Source organism: Cyrtonyx montezumae, unplaced genomic scaffold (genome assembly GCF_038088225.1).
Source record: "Cyrtonyx montezumae isolate F1298 unplaced genomic scaffold, pur_monq_1.0 scaffold_10, whole genome shotgun sequence".
In the NCBI taxonomy this organism is placed as follows: domain Eukaryota; kingdom Metazoa; phylum Chordata; class Aves; order Galliformes; family Odontophoridae; genus Cyrtonyx; species Cyrtonyx montezumae.
In genome coordinates this window covers 58020465-58038477 of record NW_027071826.1, presented here as the reverse complement: position 1 = coordinate 58038477, position 18013 = coordinate 58020465, and the positions used below count along the sequence as shown (strand labels likewise).

The 18013-nt window shown below is 62.0% G+C and overlaps 1 protein-coding gene across 3 annotated transcripts; it reads right to left on the bottom strand.

Annotated features, from left to right (window-relative positions):
- Nucleotides 1-505: 505 nt before the first annotated feature.
- Nucleotides 506-17997, bottom strand: SPTB (spectrin beta, erythrocytic). 3 transcript variants are annotated; one of them, XM_065755532.1, is made up of 35 exons: nt 17836-17997; nt 15819-16007; nt 15575-15726; nt 14887-15060; nt 14708-14799; nt 14551-14631; nt 14359-14474; nt 14072-14184; nt 13799-13986; nt 13607-13724; nt 12582-12740; nt 12203-12508; nt 11765-11915; nt 10354-11221; nt 9843-9980; nt 9014-9773; nt 8466-8668; nt 8298-8388; nt 8077-8223; nt 7734-7997; nt 7450-7656; nt 7287-7376; nt 6931-7200; nt 6078-6208; nt 5656-5860; nt 4873-5492; nt 4288-4426; nt 4133-4217; nt 3858-4054; nt 3688-3779; nt 3333-3411; nt 1628-1767; nt 1388-1561; nt 1262-1304; nt 506-674 (listed from the first exon to the last, which is right to left on the bottom strand). In XM_065755532.1, the coding sequence occupies exons 2-35, from the start codon at nt 15952-15954 to the stop codon at nt 519-521; spliced, it is 6885 nt and encodes a 2294-aa protein (XP_065611604.1). In that variant the 5' UTR covers nt 15955-16007; nt 17836-17997; the 3' UTR covers nt 506-518. The 3 variants fall into 3 exon arrangements, with proteins under 3 accessions (XP_065611604.1, XP_065611605.1, XP_065611606.1); XM_065755533.1 differs by having other exon boundaries at nt 15819-15987; XM_065755534.1 differs by lacking the exon at nt 17836-17997 and having other exon boundaries at nt 12203-12505; nt 15819-16392.
- Between the last annotated feature and the right edge of the window lie 16 nt (nt 17998-18013).

Sequence of the window (18013 nt, the reverse complement as noted above, 5' to 3'; positions counted from 1 at the left end):
CTTTATTACAAAAAAAAAAAAAACCAACCCAAACCAAACCCAAAGTTCTCCCTGCCCGCGTGCTGCCCCCCAAGAGACGAGTGGTGCCCCCCACCCGCAGCAAGGGGGCAAGAGAAGGGGGGAGGTCGTGCTCTTCGTGCTCTTTGGTTGGTGCCCATGGGGCTGAGGGCACGCTGGTGGGGGGCTTATGGCTTAGAAAAGGGGGTAGGGGGCCAGGATGTGCCCACGTGGGGTGGGGGGTGGACGCACGTGCATGCATGCGGGACCACGCGAGTGCAAACACACGCACGCAGGTGTGTTCCCCTGGGGGGTGGGGGGAAAAGGGGACGTGAGCACACGTGTGTGCGTATCTGTGCGTGCACCTCCGCTGAGGTGAGCGCATGCCCTGAAGCGTGGGGATGGATGTGTGTATATATATAAATATAAACATCTATAAATATATATATACATATACACGTGCGCACTCGCGGACTTGCCAGGCTGCCCTCCCCTAACCCCCCCCCTCCCCTCCCCCCGCATTATTTCTTCTTGGGGAAGAAGCTGAAGCGCTTCTCCTTGTCCCGACGGGGCTCGGGGGGGGCATGGGGTGGGGGCAGGCTGCGTGCCTTGGCCGGCAGGTTCTGGCAGGAGGTGATGGCCACGTGCAGCCCCTGCAGCCACGTCTGCATCTCCTCCTGCAGGGGCATGGGGCTGTTGGCCCGGGAGCACCAAGACACCCAGTGTCCCCCCTGGGCACCACCAGCCACCACCGTGTCCCTTTCGGGTACCTCTCCTCACCCCAATGTCCCACGGCCACCTTAAGTCCCACTTAAGCCCCTCTGCTGGGCCAACCTTCACCCCTTCAGGCACCTCGAGCCACCCCGGTGCCCCACCTGTGTCACCCATGGCCCCTCTACCCACCTCTCATCACCCCGGTGCCCTCCGGATACCACTGGCCAACCCAATACCCCCTGGAGATTACTAACCATCTCTTGTCCCCTTGAGCACTGTTGGCTACACCGGCGTCCCACGGCTGCCCCAACATCCCCTTGGGCATCACAGGTCACCTCCGCGTACCCCTAGGCACCTTTGGCCACCCCAATATCCCCTTCGGTACTGCTGGTCATGCCCAGGTCCCTCTTGCCACCCTCCATCTCCCTATGCACCACTGTGGAGATCGTGGGCACCTGTGGCCACCACTAGCCATCCTTTGTCCCCTTGGCCACCCCCACGTCCCCCATGTACCAACCATCCATTCTTTGTCCCCTCGGCCACCCCTCACCTCATCCTTGCCATGGAAGAGCCACTCGCTGCCATTGCTGAGCCTGGGGGGGGGGGCAGAGCACAGCTGGTGGCGAGACATCAGCCACGCTGCGGCACACGGTGCCACGCCACAAGCACGCCGTACCTGAGCGCAAAGACGTGCTTCTTCTTCTTGTAGCCCGCAGCCACCTGGCAGCGTGCGTTGCGCAGCCCCAGGGGCTCCTCGCCCTGGCAGGGCACCCCCAGCGCCCGGCTCTTGGCATCCTTGAAGAAGGCAAGCTCCTCGCCCCGCAGCACGCAGTACCGCGTGCTCCACGACCTGCGGGCAGCCCCGTCACAACCGGGCCACCTCCACGGCCATGGGAGGCCACTGCTCTGTGCCTACCTGTTGGATGCGCGCTTGGTGGCCGCCTCCAGGTCGTGCTTGCGGCCCAGGTAGCCCTCGAGCTGAACGTGGGCAGGCTGGGCGGGCAACGTGGCCACCTCGTCCCGCGGTGCTACGGGCTCCTCCTCGGCCACTGTCAGCTGTTGCAAAGCAACAGCCACGTCACTGCCCAGCCCCACTGGTGTCACCTCCCAGAAAGCCACCTCCCGTGGGGCCCAACCCGCTGTGTCATCCCCAGCAGAAGCACGGATGGCCACCCCGTGCTCCATGGGGAGCCACCGTGGCACGGGATATGGCGGCAGCGCTTGGGGACAGTGGCACGCGGTGGATGGAATGCTCAGGGTGAGGCTTTGAGGCATGATCGGATCCAGAGCATGGCAATGCCACGGTCATCACGTCCTTCACGTGGTGATGGTCTCGGCCCTTTGCTGGAGATGGCAGCAGAGAGCCAAGTGGAGTGCCTGTGGTGTGTCCCACCAAAGGGAACAGGAGAAAGGAGGCTGTCCCCGTGTGTGTGACTGCGTCCCCAAGGAGGCAGGCAGAGAAAGATGGTATCCCCCAGGTTGCAGGAAGCAGTCTTGTCCCAAAGCAGGCAGACCCTGTTCCCAAGGAGCCAGAAGTTGTCCCCAAGCAGCAGAAGTGATCTCGTTCCCCAGAAGGAACTTGGGGATCCCCGTCCCCGGGAAAGTGATCTTGTCCCCAAGGTGCCAGAAGATGTCCCCAGAGAGCCAGATGTCCCCAAGCAGACAGGGAAGGCAGAGAGGGTTGTCCCCGAGCAGGCAGAACAACCAGAAAGCAAGTCCTGTCCCCGAGCAGGCAGCAAGGAGCAGAGAGAGGGGCAACGAGCATGAGGTGGCTGCACACGGATGGGGTGACAACGGCAGAGGATGGCAGTGCCCCATGGGGTGATGATGTTCCATAGGGTGATGTCTTCCGGGGTGACGTCCTCATGGGGTTAAAGCGTCCCACGGGATGACATCCCCATGGAGTGACAGTGAGGCATAGGATGATGACATCTTGCAGGGTGATGCCTCCGGGGTTGATGATGTCCCATAGGGTGACATCCCCATGGGGTGACGATGCCTTGCAGGGTGGTCAGTGTCTCTGATGTCCCATGGGGTGATATCCCCGTGGGGTGAGCATGCTCCGAGGGCACAAGGGAGGGGAGCTGACGCAGGCACATCCAACCAGCAGCACCATCACCACGTGCCCTTGTCCCCAAGAAGCCAGCTGTCCCTTCCGTGCCAGGACAGAGCCAGCTTGAACAGCTGGGTGCCACGTGGTGGTGGCCGCACGGTGTCCCCGTGACTTGGGGGTTTCTCCTGGGACAAACGCCAGCAGGAATCTGACTGCTCCAGGGTGTTTGGCTCTGTCTCTGCCCTGCGCACCCATGGGTGCTGGCCTCTGCCAACCACCCCGAGCCCCACCCTTGGGCTCCCAGCCACAGGGACACACTGTGGCAAAGGTGCTGCCCTTGTGCCTGCCCAATGATTTGGGGGTCATTCACAATTTATTCAATCCAATGCAAGCAACAGCCCAATGGCTGTGGGTTGTGTCTGTTCCTGCTGCAGGACGGGAGGGAGAGAGTAAAGGGACAGGGGACAAGGGGATATCTGCAGGGACGCATCCAGGGGCAGCAGTTGGCACGGTGGGGCCATGGGTTCCCTGGTGCTGGGGAAGGAGAAAGCTAAAAGGCAGAACTGACCGGCTGGGGTCCATCGACAGCGGGCGGAGAGGCTTCCTGAGGGATCCCCCCCTTCCTCTTCTCCTCTTCCTCCTCAGACCTGCAGCACGGAGACGGTGCTCAGCACCCCGAAGGATGCAAGTGGGAATAGAGGGAACACCCAAAACCAACGCAGCAGTGGGTTTGGGAGTCAGGGGGTGTGAATGTGGAGCCTTTGCCTTCAAGAAATAAAAGCCCCGGCAAGGAGCAAAGCTGTGGCTCAACTGCTTCGTCTGCGTCGAGTTTGCTCAGAAAAGGTGTACTGCTAAAAATTCCTCAGCCCTTCTCTTTAAGGGAAGGTGCTGCCATTTGGGGACGTGGGGATGACACCCCTTACCCTGTGTCCAGCTCTGCATCCAGCCGATGTTCAGGAGCAGCGTCGCGCACCGCGTCCTCCTCCCGCAGCGTCCGCCCGCCCATGAGCTCCAGCTGCCAGGGAAGGGGACACGGAAATCAAGAGGGAACCCAGCCGTGCCCTCTTGCAACCCCAAAGGGCCACCAGCTCACCGTCGTCAGCTTCCTCAGGGCAGCGATGCGCTCCTCCCACGTGGCTGTGGACTTCTCGAAGGCTTCGTGCCGCTTGAGCAGCTTCTCCACCGCGTCCACCGTCTGCCCGTAGTCGCTGCTGGCCAGGTAGGGCTCCTGTGCCATCAGCCATGACTCGGCCACTGAGGCATCCCTGGAGAACTGGCACACCTCCAGCACTGCGGGAAAGGGGCAGAGCTCAGCACCCCAACAGGGGGACCCCAAAAATCCCACCCGAACGCCGTCGCCGCACTCACGCAGCCGCAGCCGGTCCCAGCGCTGCTGCCACATCTCCATCACGGCCTTCCTCTTGTCCAGCAGCTCCATAAGCTTCGCCTTGATCTGCAAAGGGGTGGCTGTCATGAGAAGGTCCGTTCCCACCGTCTCCTCACCCCAAGGGGCTGTCCCCCACCTCAGGCGACTCCTGGTGCTTGCGGTGCAGCAGCTTCTTGCCTAGTTCAATGCAGGAAGCAAAGCTCTTGTCACGGGCATCCATCTCGGCACGGATACCTTGGTGGTACTCCATGAGCAGCTCCACTGAGGAAACGTCCCTGGGAGGGGAGATTGGGGATGGACTTATCGAGGATATGGAAGAAGTGTGAGGGGGACGGAGGCATTGAGAATGAAGATATGGGGGGCGACGGTGTCGGGGAGCAGAGATTTCGTGGGTCAAAGATTTGAGGGGATGGAGAAGAGGAGCGGAGATGGAGGTACAGGAGGTTGGAGTTGGTCGGATGGAGATGGTAGGGGATGAAGATTTTGGGAGACGGAGACGTCAAGGGATGGAGGTGAAGGGCAGAGATTTTTGGGGGGCGTTGGAGGAGATGGGGACGGAGATGTCAGAGGACAGATGCGTAGAGATAAGGGGGATGGAGATGACGGGTGGAGATGCTGGAAACGGCGGCGTTGAAAGTCGGAGGCACTGTGGCAGTGGAAATGTTGAGGCTGTGCCACGCTGCTGAGCGGGGCAGTGGGACCCCCACCCATCTGCTCCTACCTGGGTTTCTCCTGCGTCTGGATCTGCCGCACGACGCTCTCCATCCAGGAGAGCAGGTCCCGTGCCATGCTGAAGAAGCGGAACTTGTCGGCTGTGTCCACGAGCTGCGCCCGGCGCCCGCTGCACGCCTCCAGCAGCGCCTGCAGCGCCTGCACCACCTCCTGCTCCTGCTCCTGGATGCTGACTGCCTTCTCCCCAGCGTAGGCAGTTTGCAGGCGTGCTGCCACCTCTCGAAACTGCTGCACCTGCCCTTCCAGCAGCTGGAGGTCGCGCTCGAAGGCGCTGTGCATGCGGTGGAAAGCCTCCACCGAGCCCGAGTCGTCGCCCAGGTCCTGGGGCAGCTCCTGGCGGCGGGCAGCAATGAGGGCCAGCAGCTCGGAGCCGTCATAGAAGTACTTGTGCAGCTCGTAGGAGGCGGCCAGCAGTTGCATGCGTGTGTCAATCAGCTCCAGGAGGTCAGCCCAGCTCTCATTCAGTCCATCTTTCCACTCAGCCATGGTGGCGGCCTCGGTGTGCCCCGCATCGATGTGGTCCTCGATGGTCAGGTTGACCCGGTCCACACGTTCCTGCCCTACGCTGCCCGTTTCCCGGGCAAACTCCCGAAACTTTTCCCTCAGCAACTGAGGTGGGGAAGAAAAGATGGGTTCGCCACCCAAAAATGACCCGCTGTCGTCATCACCACCATCGCTATCGTCTCCGGTGCTATCATCACCATCATTTCCATCCCCACCCCCAACTCCACCTTCATCCCCACCCCCACCAAGCGCGTGCCAACGGGCTCACCGTGACGTGGTCCAGGTCCTGCCCCAGCTCCTGGGAGGAGGCTGCCACATCACGCTCAGCAATCCACTGCTCCAGGTCCTCCACCTCACGCTTCAGCTGGAAGAGGTGGCACATGTTCTCCAAGCGCCGCCGGCGCTCCTCGGCCGCCTCCTTCAGCCCCGCGTAATACTTGTCCACCTGGCCCTGCAGCCGGATGATCTGCTCCCTGCGTGGCCCCAGGCACACAGACATCTCAGATTGCACCCAAACCTGACGGTCTCGCCACGTCTTGGGGCTTTTTTGAAGAGGAGCCCCCCCTCCCCCACAGATGGGTTCCCCACATCCCCTCCACCATGCCACTCAGGGCACTGAAGTGCCATCTCACCCGAGCACTGCAGCCACGGGGCTGTCACCAGGATGGGGACCCGCGTGGTTACACATACCCCTCAGGATGGCCAGCAGAGAGCAGCTGCTGAGCCCTCCCTGCCAGCTCCTTGATGGTTTGCCCATAGTCCTCGATGGAGCGCTGCTGCCTCACGTGTCTCTTCAGCATCACCAAACCACTTTCCTCATCCTGCAGCAGGGAGGGCACCACGAAAAGTCAACACACAGCACAGCCAGGAGATGGGGATCAGGGTTCAACCCTGGTGCCCACCCTGTGGGGTTGTCCCACCTCCCTCCAGCACGCAGGGAGCAACGGTGAGCTCCGCATGGCGTGGTGTGGTATGCAATGGATGGCACAGAATGGTGTAGAATGGCATGGAATGAGATGTTATGGGTCACCCCGTGCCATTACAGCATCTGAGAGGGTAGCGTGTACTGGGATGGGATGGCATAACGTGGCATGTGTTAGTGTGTAAAGCATCATAACAGCACGGGGTTGGATAGCGTGTAATTGCATGGTACAGCATGCCAGGCCATGGCATGAGATGGCAAAGCATGGGATGAGTTCTAGTGGCACAAGATGACCTGTAATAACACGATGATGGCGTGGCATGGGAGGATGTGTGACGGCACAGCACAGTGTGCCACAGTGTGTGGGACAGCACGGATGGCACACAGTAGCACAGCATGGTATTCCACAGGACCACGAGTAATGGCACAGCGTGGCATGGCACGAGCATCATCTCAGGGTATAGGACAGCACGTAATGGCATGGCACTGTACGGGATGGCACGGCACGTATCGTATGGGCTGGATGGACGGCACGCAGTGACACACACCACGAGATGATACGGCACAGGATGGGGCAGAGTCCCCAACAGACACGAGCAAACAATGCAGAGCTACCCTCACCTTCGGCTTCTCCTCATCTCCCATGAAGAGCTCCTGCTCGCTGACCCACGCCTCAGCCTCAGCAGCATCCAGGTAGTACTGCTGGGCCTCGCCGGCCTCCTGCAGCCTCCGCTGCCGTGCAGCCACTTCTTCCCTCAGTGCCTCCCACTGTGCCTGCAGTTCCCGCGCCCTCGCTGCCAGCTCCGGGCAGGGTCCCTCAGCAGCTGCCTCACCACGTTCCAGCACCTCAGCCAGGCGAGGGGCATGGCCCTGCAGCTCCTTCTGTAGGGTCTGCAGTGGGGCCGGGGGCTTAGGAGCCTGGTACCACGCACCCCCCCCCGGGTAGGGCAGAAGGTGCCATGGTGGCACAGACTCACCTCATTCCTCTTGGCCAAGCGCTGCACGCTCTGGAGGTTTGTGCCGTGCTCAGTTGACCTGGCCCACGGCATCCTCTCCTGCACCCATAACTGAGGACAAGAACACCTGCTCAGCACCCCGCAACCCTAGCCCCGCAGCCCCCACGGCCATCGTGGCGCTCACCATCTCGTCCTCCAGGTCCCTCCCCAACTGGTACATCGCCTTGGAAGTTTCCAGCTCCTTTCTCCTCTTCCCCAGTGGCTCCAGCAGGTCAAGGAATCGCTGCTGGAGCCTCTCCTCCTGCCCATCGGGCTCTGGGGCGACCCCAGCAAGCGGTGCTGTCAGCTCCACCAGCTCCTCCTGCCGTGCCACCACCTGCTCCTCCAGCCGCTGGGAGGGGAACGCCATCAGGTCTCACGTCTGAGGTCATTCCTCACGACAGAGCATCCCATCCCCGTGCCACGCACCGTCAGCTTCTTGAGCAGTAGGTTGGCCCCGGTGAGGTCCTTGGCGTGCTCAGTGGTGCGCAGCTCACCCTCTGCCTGCTCCAGCCAGCGCTCCAGGTCGCTGTAGCTCTGGGCACACAGCTCGGTGCGGTTGGCCTCGAAGAGCTGCTGGCCCTTCTCCCTGGTGGCATCGTGCAGCCCACTCCACAGTGCCTGCAGCTCGTCCAGCCGCCGGCCCACCACGGCACCGTACTGCGGTTTGCAGCTCGCCAGCTCCATGCCCTCCTGTTGGCACAGCGATGAGCTCAACGAGCACCGCACCTCCAAGCCGTGCCCGCGGCCGTCTCACCTCACCGGCACTCACCGCTTTGATCTTCCCCAGCCACGCCTCGTTGGCTGCCAGCTCTGCCATAAAGGCCTGGTGCTTCTGCCACTTGCCGTGCAGACCACGCGCATCCCCATAGGATGCGTCCTGCACTGTCAGCATCTTCTCATCCACCCACGTGGCGAGCTGCAGGCAGGGTGAGTGTGTCATGGCTCGGCCACGGGCACCCCACTGTGCCACCAGCCGTGCCTCTCACCCACCTCCCGGCAGCTCTGCAGGAAGCTCTGCAGTTTGTGGTTGTCCTGCAGCAAGCCCGCTGCCTCCTGTGCCTTGGCCACGTTCACCTGGTGCCTGGCGTGGGGACACGAGCACAGACATCACCCCACTGCCACACCACGGCGCTGCCCGGCGGCCCCTTATCCACTCACCGCTCCTGCAGGGCCCGGATCTTCTCGTTGATCTTCTCAGAGAAGATGTTGCCCTCTGCCACGAGCTTGGAGCCAGCGGTCACCACGCCGGGGACCTTCTCCGCACTGCTCTCCATGGAGGCGTAGAAATCCTCAAAGCGACGCAGGGCAGCTGTGGAACCCTCCAGAGTGGGGGGTAGCTCCAGGTGGGCCAGCGTGTACTCCTAGGGGGCACCGGGGGGGCTCAGCATCCTATCAGGGTGCCAACAGCCCTCCCCTGTCACAGGGAGGGGCACTCCACTACATGGGCCCAACCCCAAGCGCACGGACCCGATCTCGAGAGCGGTACAGTCACACCCTGGGTGCTCTCCAACCCCAAGCGCATGGCACAACCGTGACCTGAAGCGCTCTCCATCACACGGACCCAACCTTCAGCACACGGCGTGGCCATGCCCTGGGTGCTCCGCACCGTACGGATCCAATCTCAAGAGCAAGAACCCGACTGCAAGAGCTTGGCACAACCGCGCCTTGGGTTCTCTCTACCACGTGTCCCCACGTCCCTCACCCACCTGGTTGGCGAGGAGAATCTCCGCCTGCTTGGCATCACGCAGGAACTCCTGGAAGCCCAAACACTGGGCAAGGAAGCGCTGCCGGGCGTCCCACATCTTGTGCAGGGCTCCCCAGCCCGCCTCCACGCCCCGCAGCCGCTCCCGTAGCTGCTCGTACTCGGGGTCCTCCTGGCTGCTTGTCAACCGCTCGCCTGCCTCCAGCAGTGCCACGAAGGCAGCCGTGTGCCCCTCAGCATCCTCCTGGGCGGCCGCATGCTTCCGCAGCAGCTCTTCTGCCTCACCCACCGAAGCCGGCACCTCGTCGGTGGCCGCCACGGCTTTCTGAGCCCCGAAGAGCCACGCCTGGAAGTCATCCAGGTCCTGCAGGAAGCTCTGCAGCTGCCCCACTTCTCCCAGCGCAGCCGCTCGGTCCCGCAGGGCACCCTGCAGCCCATCCATGGCATCCTGTGCCCCCGCCAGCCGCCCCGCCGTGTCCTCGGCCAACTCAGGGCGCTCCCGGGACAGGAGGGCGGCTTGCGGACGCAGGGCATCCAGGCGGTTCTCAGCAGCTGCCAGCTCACGTTCGATGCCATACAGCTTGCGTTGGGTGGCCAGGACGCCTGCCAGGTCTCGGCCGAGCTCCCGCGTGGACTCCACCACCCGCGTCTTGCTCAGCAGCCAGGCACGTGTCTCCTCACACTCCAGTTGGAAGTTGAGCAGGTTGAGCGCCGAGCCCACTGCCGCACGCCGCTGGGACACCAGCTCCCGAAAACGGTCCCACCTGCACGGCCAAGGGGGTCAAGGTGGGGGGCGTGGTGGGGCGAGGTGCCCTTGCCGCTCCGGGACCTACCGCTCATTGAGCTGCTGCTGGCACTGCCGGACCTGGGGGCTGCGAGGGTGGCCGCTCTCCAGGAGGCCCTCAGCTGAGCGGTTGACGGCGTCGATTTGGAGAGCCACGTCAGCCATCTTCTGCTCCAGCCCGTCCAGCCTGCGGGAAGTCTGGCTGAGAACGGGCTGCACCTCGTGACACTGGGCTGAGAACTAGCCAGAGCTCACGGCATGGGGCTAAGAACCGGTTGGAGACTGCGACACTGCGCTGAGGTCTGGTCGAAGCTTGTGAGATCGGGCTATGAATTGACCAAATCTCACGGCACCAGGCTGAGACCTTGCCAGAACTCATGGCACTGGGCTGAGAACCATCCAGAGTTCACAGAACTGGGCCGAGAACCGGCCACATCTCATGACATTGGGCTGAGTACCAGAGAAAACTCATGGCACCAGGCTGAGAACCGGCCAGAGCTCATGACGCTAGGCTGAGAACTGTCCTCATCTCACGACAGCAGGTGGCACCGCATCCCTACCTGTGCTTCACCACATCCAGGTCCTCCAGCGTGTCGGGCACCTCCAGCTTCTCCAGCCATCTCTCCTTGGCGCCCATCCAGAGCTGGCAGGCTTCACTCTCCCCAAACACAGTGTAGAGGTCGAGGGCATCCCGCAGCCGCCGGCCACGCATCTCAGCCAGCGTGCTCGCCTCGCGGTGCAGCGCCCGCAGTGCTGCCAGCCTGCTGTGTGCCTCGGGGCCAGCCCGCAGCTCTGGTGGGAAGCCCTCTGCTTGGTGGCCCAAGCGCTCCAGGAGCTGCTGGGCAGCCTCCAGCTCCTCCAGCAGCTCCTGATGCTCCCGCAGCAGTGTCTGCGTATGGACTTCGTCGTGACCCAGCTCCTCGCTTGCTGCTCGCTGCCGAGCCTCCGCCAGAACCTCTGCCAACTCCTCAGCCTCTGCCTGGAACTGGAAGAAGCCCTCGGCCTCCCGCAGCCCACGGCGGCGGAAAGCCACCAGCTCCTGCAGCTGGACCCACAGTGCCCTCACGGCAGCTGCCCGGTCCCTCAGCCGCCCGGCCTCACGCCCTGCTGCTGCCAACTTCTCAGCCATCACTAGTGCCTGCTCCAGCCGGGCTCCCCGTGCCTCCAGCTCGGCCTCCAGTGCGGCGTGACGGCGTCGCAGCAGCAACACACCCGCCAGGTCTTTGCCGTAGTCCAGCGCCGAGTAGATCTGCTCCTGTTCCTTGATCCAGCTCTCTGCCTCGTCCAGGTCCTGCAGACACTGCCACACTGCCCGGGACTGCTCCAGCAGGGCTTTGCGCCTCGCTGCCAGAGCCTGCAGCTCCCGGCGGCACATCTCCAGGTGGTTCACACGGTCTCGGATCACTCTGGGGTCGCAGGGGCGGTAGCCTGACCAGGGAGCAACGGGGGGCACGTGTCAGTGGGGCTCCCAGGGTGTGCTGCAGCTTCCGAGTTCACTCAACCTTGCAGACACTCGTGCATCCACCTGTGGAGCAACTCTACCTTGGGAGGACCCAACCATGGCAACACTCAACCTCTGAGGAACCTTGGAGTACCCACCCGTGGACAACCCAACCCTTTGAGTGTCAAACCGTTGAAGCATCCAACCACTGGAGATCCTTGGAGCACCCAATCATTGGGGCACCCACCCTTGGAGACTCCAACGCTGGCGCAGCCAACCCTTGGAGTGCCCGACCACTGGAGACACTTGGGGCAACCACCCGTGGAGTGACCCTGACTTGGGAACACCCAACCCCGGAGCATCCACCCTTGGAAAATCCAACATTTACAGTACCCAACCGTTGGAGACCAACCACTGGAGCAACCAACCCTCGGAAACTCTCGGGGAACTCACTCCTGATGCACCCACCGTGCCCAACCTTTGGAGCATCCAACCCTCGGGACACCTCCAACCCCTTGGAGCACACCTACCTTCAGCGTCAGCAAATCTGAGGGCAGCAGCGCTGACGGCCCGCACCTTCTCTGCCTGCAGGGCCATGTCACCCTCCAGCAGCCGGTGGTTCTCCAGCAGCTCCTCCACCTCAAGGAGGTGCTTCCCAGATTCGGATGAGGCCAGCTGCACCTGGGAGAGAGCTGGAGGTCACCTGCGGGCTACGAGTGGATGGTGAGCACTCCAGCATCGGCATTATCTCAGGGACGCACGCAGCCACGGATGGATGCATCTCCTGCACCCACCACTTTCTGGCATAACGTGGGGCTGGCAGCTGCACGCTCCAAGCACCACACCTTTCTGCAGCACCCCATAACCAGCTCTGACTCTCCAAGAAGCCCCACTGATCCCCTGTGCGCTGGGACCAAGGCACCATACCCACGCTGACCCTGAATGTCTTGCATCCACCTGCAGCTCACCTTGACCTCATCCATCCAGTTGATGCTGTGAAGCATCTCCTGGAAGAGGTGCTGCAGGGTGAGGTTCATCTCCAGGCGCTGACGCCGGTTGCGCAGCAGCTCCTGGAGCTGCTCCCAGAGCCTCAGGATGTTGTCCTTGCGCACTTTGATGCGCTTGATATCGTGGTAGCCCTCCCTCTCCAGCTCCTTAGCCACCGCATCAATGGCCTGCACCCGCTCCCTGTAGGCTGCCGTGTCCGTCTCGATGGCCTCGTGCTTCTTCATGGCTGCCTCCACCGCCTGCAGGTCGTGGCCAAAGTTATCCTGCTGGGAGCAAAGCGGGCAGTGAGGCAATGCGAGGGTGCCCCAGTCCCCGCAGCGGTGCCCGTTGGCCCCACACCTGTGCCACCAGGCGTTGGTTCTCACTCAGCCAGGCCTCCCTCATGGCTGCTTTGCGGTCAAAGCGTCGTGCCAGCTGCTCCAGCTTCTCCTGCCGGATGAGCTCATTGCGCAGTGCCAACTCCCTCTCGTGCTCTGCTTTCTCCAGCCGCTCCCATGCCTGGGAAAAGGCAGAGTTGGATGGTGGGACACGGGTTCTGCATCCTACTGGCCGTGCCTTGCTCTGCTGGTGAGCCCCAACGCGCCTCAAGGGTGGGAGAACATTGATGGGGAAACCCAGTTTGCTCCTAGAAGGACCCACGCTACGCCAAGATGAACCTAAGCCAACCCAAGACTGACCCAATCCACCTTAGCACGAAGCCCAAATGCCCCAAGACCTGAACTGCCCCAAGACGGATCCAACCTGCCCTAAGACATCACAGGATGAAGCCCTAACGCTCCAGGACCTGAAATGCTTCAGGGTAGATCCAACCCACGCTGGACTCGAGCTGCTCCAGGATAAAATCCAAAATGACCCAAGTTCTCAATTGCTCCAAGATGAACCTAACCTGCCCCAAGAGGGGGACTGATTGCTTCAACTGCACAAATTCCCCAGGACCTGGACAAGTCCAATATGGATCCAAACTGCCCCAAGATGGACCTGAAATGCCCCATGACCTGAACTGCTCCAGGATGGACCCACCTTGACCCACATGCACAAACACCCAGGATGGGACAGGCGAGGCACAGGTTGTGTCCAAGAGCCTAAATGCTACAGGATGGACTGAAAAAGCCCCAAGATGGATCCAATCTGCCCCAAGACCAAGCCAAAATGCTCCAACACCTGAACTGCTCCAACACAGACCCAACCTGCCCCAAGATCAGAAATGCACTCAGATGGACTCAAACTACCCGAAGCTCACAAATACCCAAGAGGGACCCAACCTAAACCAAGGTGGACCAAACCTGACTCAAGGGCCTAAATTACCCCACAGTGGACCCCAAACACCCCACAGTGGACCCCAAACACCCCACGTGTCTCCATACCCGGTTGATGTCACAGACCAGACGTCCCTCCTGCGGTGTGTAGACGCGCTGGTTGTTGGCTCTCATCCGTGACTGGATGGTGAAGAGCAGCACTTCCAGGTTGCCCTTCTCCTGAAACCTGACCCGGCGAGAGCTCAGCCTGTGGCATCCATAAGAGCTCACCCTCGGGAGGTCTGGGGGGGAAATGCTTACTTGGGGGGCTTCTCCACTGTGCGATAGGTGCTGAAGGCTTGCAGCTGGTGCTGCACACCGGTCAGAGAGTTGGCGAAGCTGCGGCTGTTGAGGGAGCTGATGGTCTGCTCGATCCAGGTGAGCAGGTTGGAGGCCAGCCCCCCGTAGCCCTCGATCATCCGCTTGGTCTCCTTGGCATGCTCAATGACCTGTGGCACAGTCAGTGGTGAGCATGGGGCATCCTGGCACTCACCAGTGCCGTGCCGTGCCATCCCAACTCACTGCCATTCCTACCTTGCCCAGCCGCCTGCCCTTCACCTCCAGTTTCTTCATCTCAGAGAAGTAGTGGTAGAAGGCCACCACGTAGGTGATGATGGACTTCTCATCGGGGTTCTCTGTGAACACATCTGTGCAAAGGCAGGGAGGTTTCAGCCCCAACAGGCACAATGGGGTGCCACCCACCCATGCTGCTGATGGGTCCCCACATTCACGTCCCACCCAGAGCCAGCTCCAGGGTTGCTCTACCTCCACCCCTCCATGGGTACGTTCCAAGGGGTGGGAAATGAGGCAAGGGGACTCACCTTCAGGGTCGAGGAGCGGGGTGATGCCCAGGTGCCGCTCGGCCACACTGAATGCATGCTCCAGGTTGTGCCGGGCGTTGGACTTGGTCAGAGTTTTGAAGTCAAACAGCTCAGGCCTGGCAACAAGGGGCACAAGGACATGTTGACACAGCTGCCACCACTGCCACCTACGCCAGTGGCCATGCCACGCACCTGTGCTTGTGGATGAGGGCGTTGAAGGCCAGTCCATCCTTCCAGCTGGAGGTGAAGTTGGTGACATTCACATGGGGGTAGCTACGACAAGAAATAGGGTGTCACCATCACCGTCTGTGCAACCTTGAGCCCCGAGGCCGCTCACTCCACCACCTACCCTGCTGTCTTCATCTGGCACCAGAGCAGCAGCGCATCTCTAGGGGAGCGCGTCTCCGGGCCCTCCTTCATCTCCTGGATGACATCTTGTACCTGTGGGACAGATGGACAACCCAAGATGGTGGAGAATGGCTCCTGTTGGGGCACACCGAGCCTACGGGTGCCACCTGCCCTTGGTACCTGGAAGCGGAGGATGATGGTCCAGATGAGGCCGAGGATGAGGCGGTGGTTGCCATCCACGATGTCATGGGAGCCCATGTTCTCCAGGTGCACCTGCTTCTCCTTCAGGAACTGCAGCGCCTTGTCCACGTTCTCCAGGCAGTGGATGCGCATCCGGCCCTTGGTGGGCTTGGGCTGGGGCATGATAGCACTCAGTGTCTGCCCTCACTGCCTGGCATCCCCTGCCCTGCCCAGGGACACCCCGCTGCCGTGCCCAACAGACGTGGTGCAGCTCAAGGGGTGGCTTGGAATGGCATGGAGGAGCACAGCATGGCACAGGATGGCATGGAGGGGCATAGCATGGCACAGGATGGCATGGGATAACAGCACTGCAGGGGATGAAACATCGTGGTACAGAATGGCACGGCATGAGGTGGCACAGTGTAGGATGGGATAGCAAGGGATGGAATGGCACGGAAAGGTATAGCACAGAACAGCATGGCACGGGGTGGAATGGGATGGTTTAGTGTGGAATGGCATGAAATAGCACAGGAGGAGATGGATCGATGTGATATGGAACGGGATGGGGTGGCATGGCACAGCTCAACGTAGGATGGCATGAGATCACACACAGCGTGGGATGGCATGGCAAGTGATGGAATGGGATGGAACAGCATGGCACGAGGTAGGCCTCAGGGTTTCCACGTACCAGCATCTCTTTGGACAGCACCTCCAGCAGCTTGATGAGCATCCTCCCATCCCGGAGGTCCAAGTAGAGGTCGGAGATGCGGCAGGTGACGCAAGCCAGGTGCAGGTTGACCCACTTGGTGAAGGTCTTCTTCTGCACCGCCTCCCTCTCATCTGCAAAGGGAACGACCACAGTGACCCCAGGAGCACCGCCATCCCCAACCCATAGCGCTGGGGACCCCGGGGTCCCAAACCCAGCCCCACACCTGCCAGTGCTTTGATGCGGGAGCGCTCGAAGAGCCGTGCTGAGCTGTTGTCATTGTCCAACTCGTCATCAGAGGCATCCCAGTGGCTGTAGGACTGCTGCAGCTCCAGGTGGTCGTAGTCATTCTCGGAGGTCATGGTCCCGGTGTCCCGCGGCCGCGTGGCCAGCGGCTACGTGGAAAGGACCCTCACTGGGCAGTGTGGGCACGGGCATGACCACCCTGCTGTGCACTAGGATTTGCAGCTAAGACCTGCTGCTTAATCGGCTCAGTGGGATTTAGCATCGCACCCAGGTGTTTGGGCACTCCCCACGGCTGTCACCCCATATGGGTCCCACAGCATCCGTGAGTGGCACCCAGGGGACTGGCACTGACCCAAGCCTGCGCTGGAGGGGCTTTGGGCAGACAGCAGGCAACAGCTGCTGGTTGGGGGGGGGGGGGTTGGGCGGGACAGGACGGGAGGGGACGTCCGCCCTCAGGGATATTTGAGCCACAGATAGGACTGGCTGGTATCTAAAAATGCTGCCAGCAGCTGCCGGTCGCTCTGGGGCCCCTGAAGGGTGTGGGGAGTCAGGCTGGGGGCCGCCACCTCCAGCACCCAAAATACTCACAGCCTCTTTGTGCTATGGGGTTTGCCCCCTCGGGACCCTGTGGGGGTGTGTGGGACGCTGAGGTGTCTCCGTGGTGTGACCCCCCAGGGTTGTGAGGGTTTCAGGGGGAAAATACCCATGCAAAAAAAAAAAAGGGGGGGAAAGGTGGTTATCGAGGCCAACAGGGCTGGGCTGGGCGGTGTGCTGCACCCTAATCTCAGTGGTGCACATGTGAGCGGGGCTGGGGAGGGGTGTACATCCAGAACATGCGGGAGCAGAGCACACAGAATCCCAGCACTGTGCCAAACAGCACCCCAAAAACACTCCAACTGTGGGGAATCCCAAACGAGGGCACCCTCCCGCACACGCTGCTGAGCTGGGCCACATCTCTGTGCCTGCAACACCAGTGGGCAGCCAGCATCCTCCTGCTCCTCCCCAGTGCTGGCAGGGCCCCCAGCATCCTGCCAGCGCACGTTGGCAGCGTAGAGAGAGCCGACCCTTCATATCTGCCTCTGCCACCACCAGGAAAACACACAGCCCAGTGGGGTCGTGGCGTGGGGCATCCCACATGCCCCCCACTGCCTTCCCGGGCTGCTGCTCGGTGCAGTGAATCAGCACTTCCCAGCCCAGGGCTGGCACTGAGCTGCCACCACAGTGCCCATACTGTGCCCGGTGATGCTGCTGCTCAGTGCCCTGAGCCCCCGTCCCACTCTGTGGGCATCCCAGACACGGGTATGGGTGGAGCAGCTCGTGAGATCCCCAAACACACCAAAAGAGTGAGTCCAACGCTCAGCATCACCCCGTGCAACTCCCCGTGCCCAAAGCGGGTTCAGAGCACTGCTGCGGGCAGAGGAATGGCACTGTGCCTGCTGGTGGCACGGCAGGGCACGGCACAGGATGGCACGGCACGGCACGGCACAGCTCCCCGGGGCCCCACACTGCCTGTCCCTGTCCCGGTGTCCCTGCAGCCGCCCGCCGGTGGCACACACACGTGCTGCCACGCTGCGTGCATTGCCAGCTATAAATAGGCCTGGGCTCAGCCCCGCTCTCTCCCTAGAGCGGGGGGCACCGACAACCCTATAGAGCCATATGGGACCCCAAAACTCCAGAGCAACACCCTACAGCGGGGCTGTTTACTGTGGCACTGAACCCAGCGGGGCAGCGTTGAGCAAGGAGAAAACACCCCACGCTGAGCAACGCTGAACCCCCAAAGGGACAGGACACCCCAATCGGAGCGCCCCAAATCTCAGCACCCCTCACCACAACACCCTACATCGCGGCACCCCACATCGGGACATCCCATCGCTGCATCCTTCCCCCAAGGGCACCTGGAGGAACCCCAATCCCCATCGGGCGTCCCCAGGGAGGTCGGGGACATCTCTTCCCATCTCCCCTCGGTCGTCCCCCCCTCCACCCGGCACCGCACTCACCTGCGCGGGGCGGCTGCGGTTGCGGGAGGGCGAAGGGCGGCGGGTGCGGGCGCGGAGCGGGGCGGGGGGAACGGAGCCGCCGGGGGCCGCTCTATAAATACCATTATCGGAGCGCGCATTCCTGCCCGGCGTTGCCCGCCCCGATAGCCCCGCTCCCCCCCAGGGCCGGGCGGAGGCG

Bases quoted from the DNA above. Each gene is read 5' to 3' on its own strand.
- SPTB (XM_065755532.1), bottom strand. From the start codon at position 15,954: ATGACCTCCGAGAATGACTACGACCACCTGGAGCTGCAGCAGTCCTAC. The intron at 3,780-3,857 runs GTGAGCTGGTGG...CTTCCCTGGCAG, and splicing joins CCCTGAGGAAGCTGACGACG to CTGGAGCTCATGGGCGGGCG. The intron at 3,412-3,687 runs GTAAGGGGTGTC...TCCGTGCTGCAG, and splicing joins GATGCAGAGCTGGACACAGG to GTCTGAGGAGGAAGAGGAGA.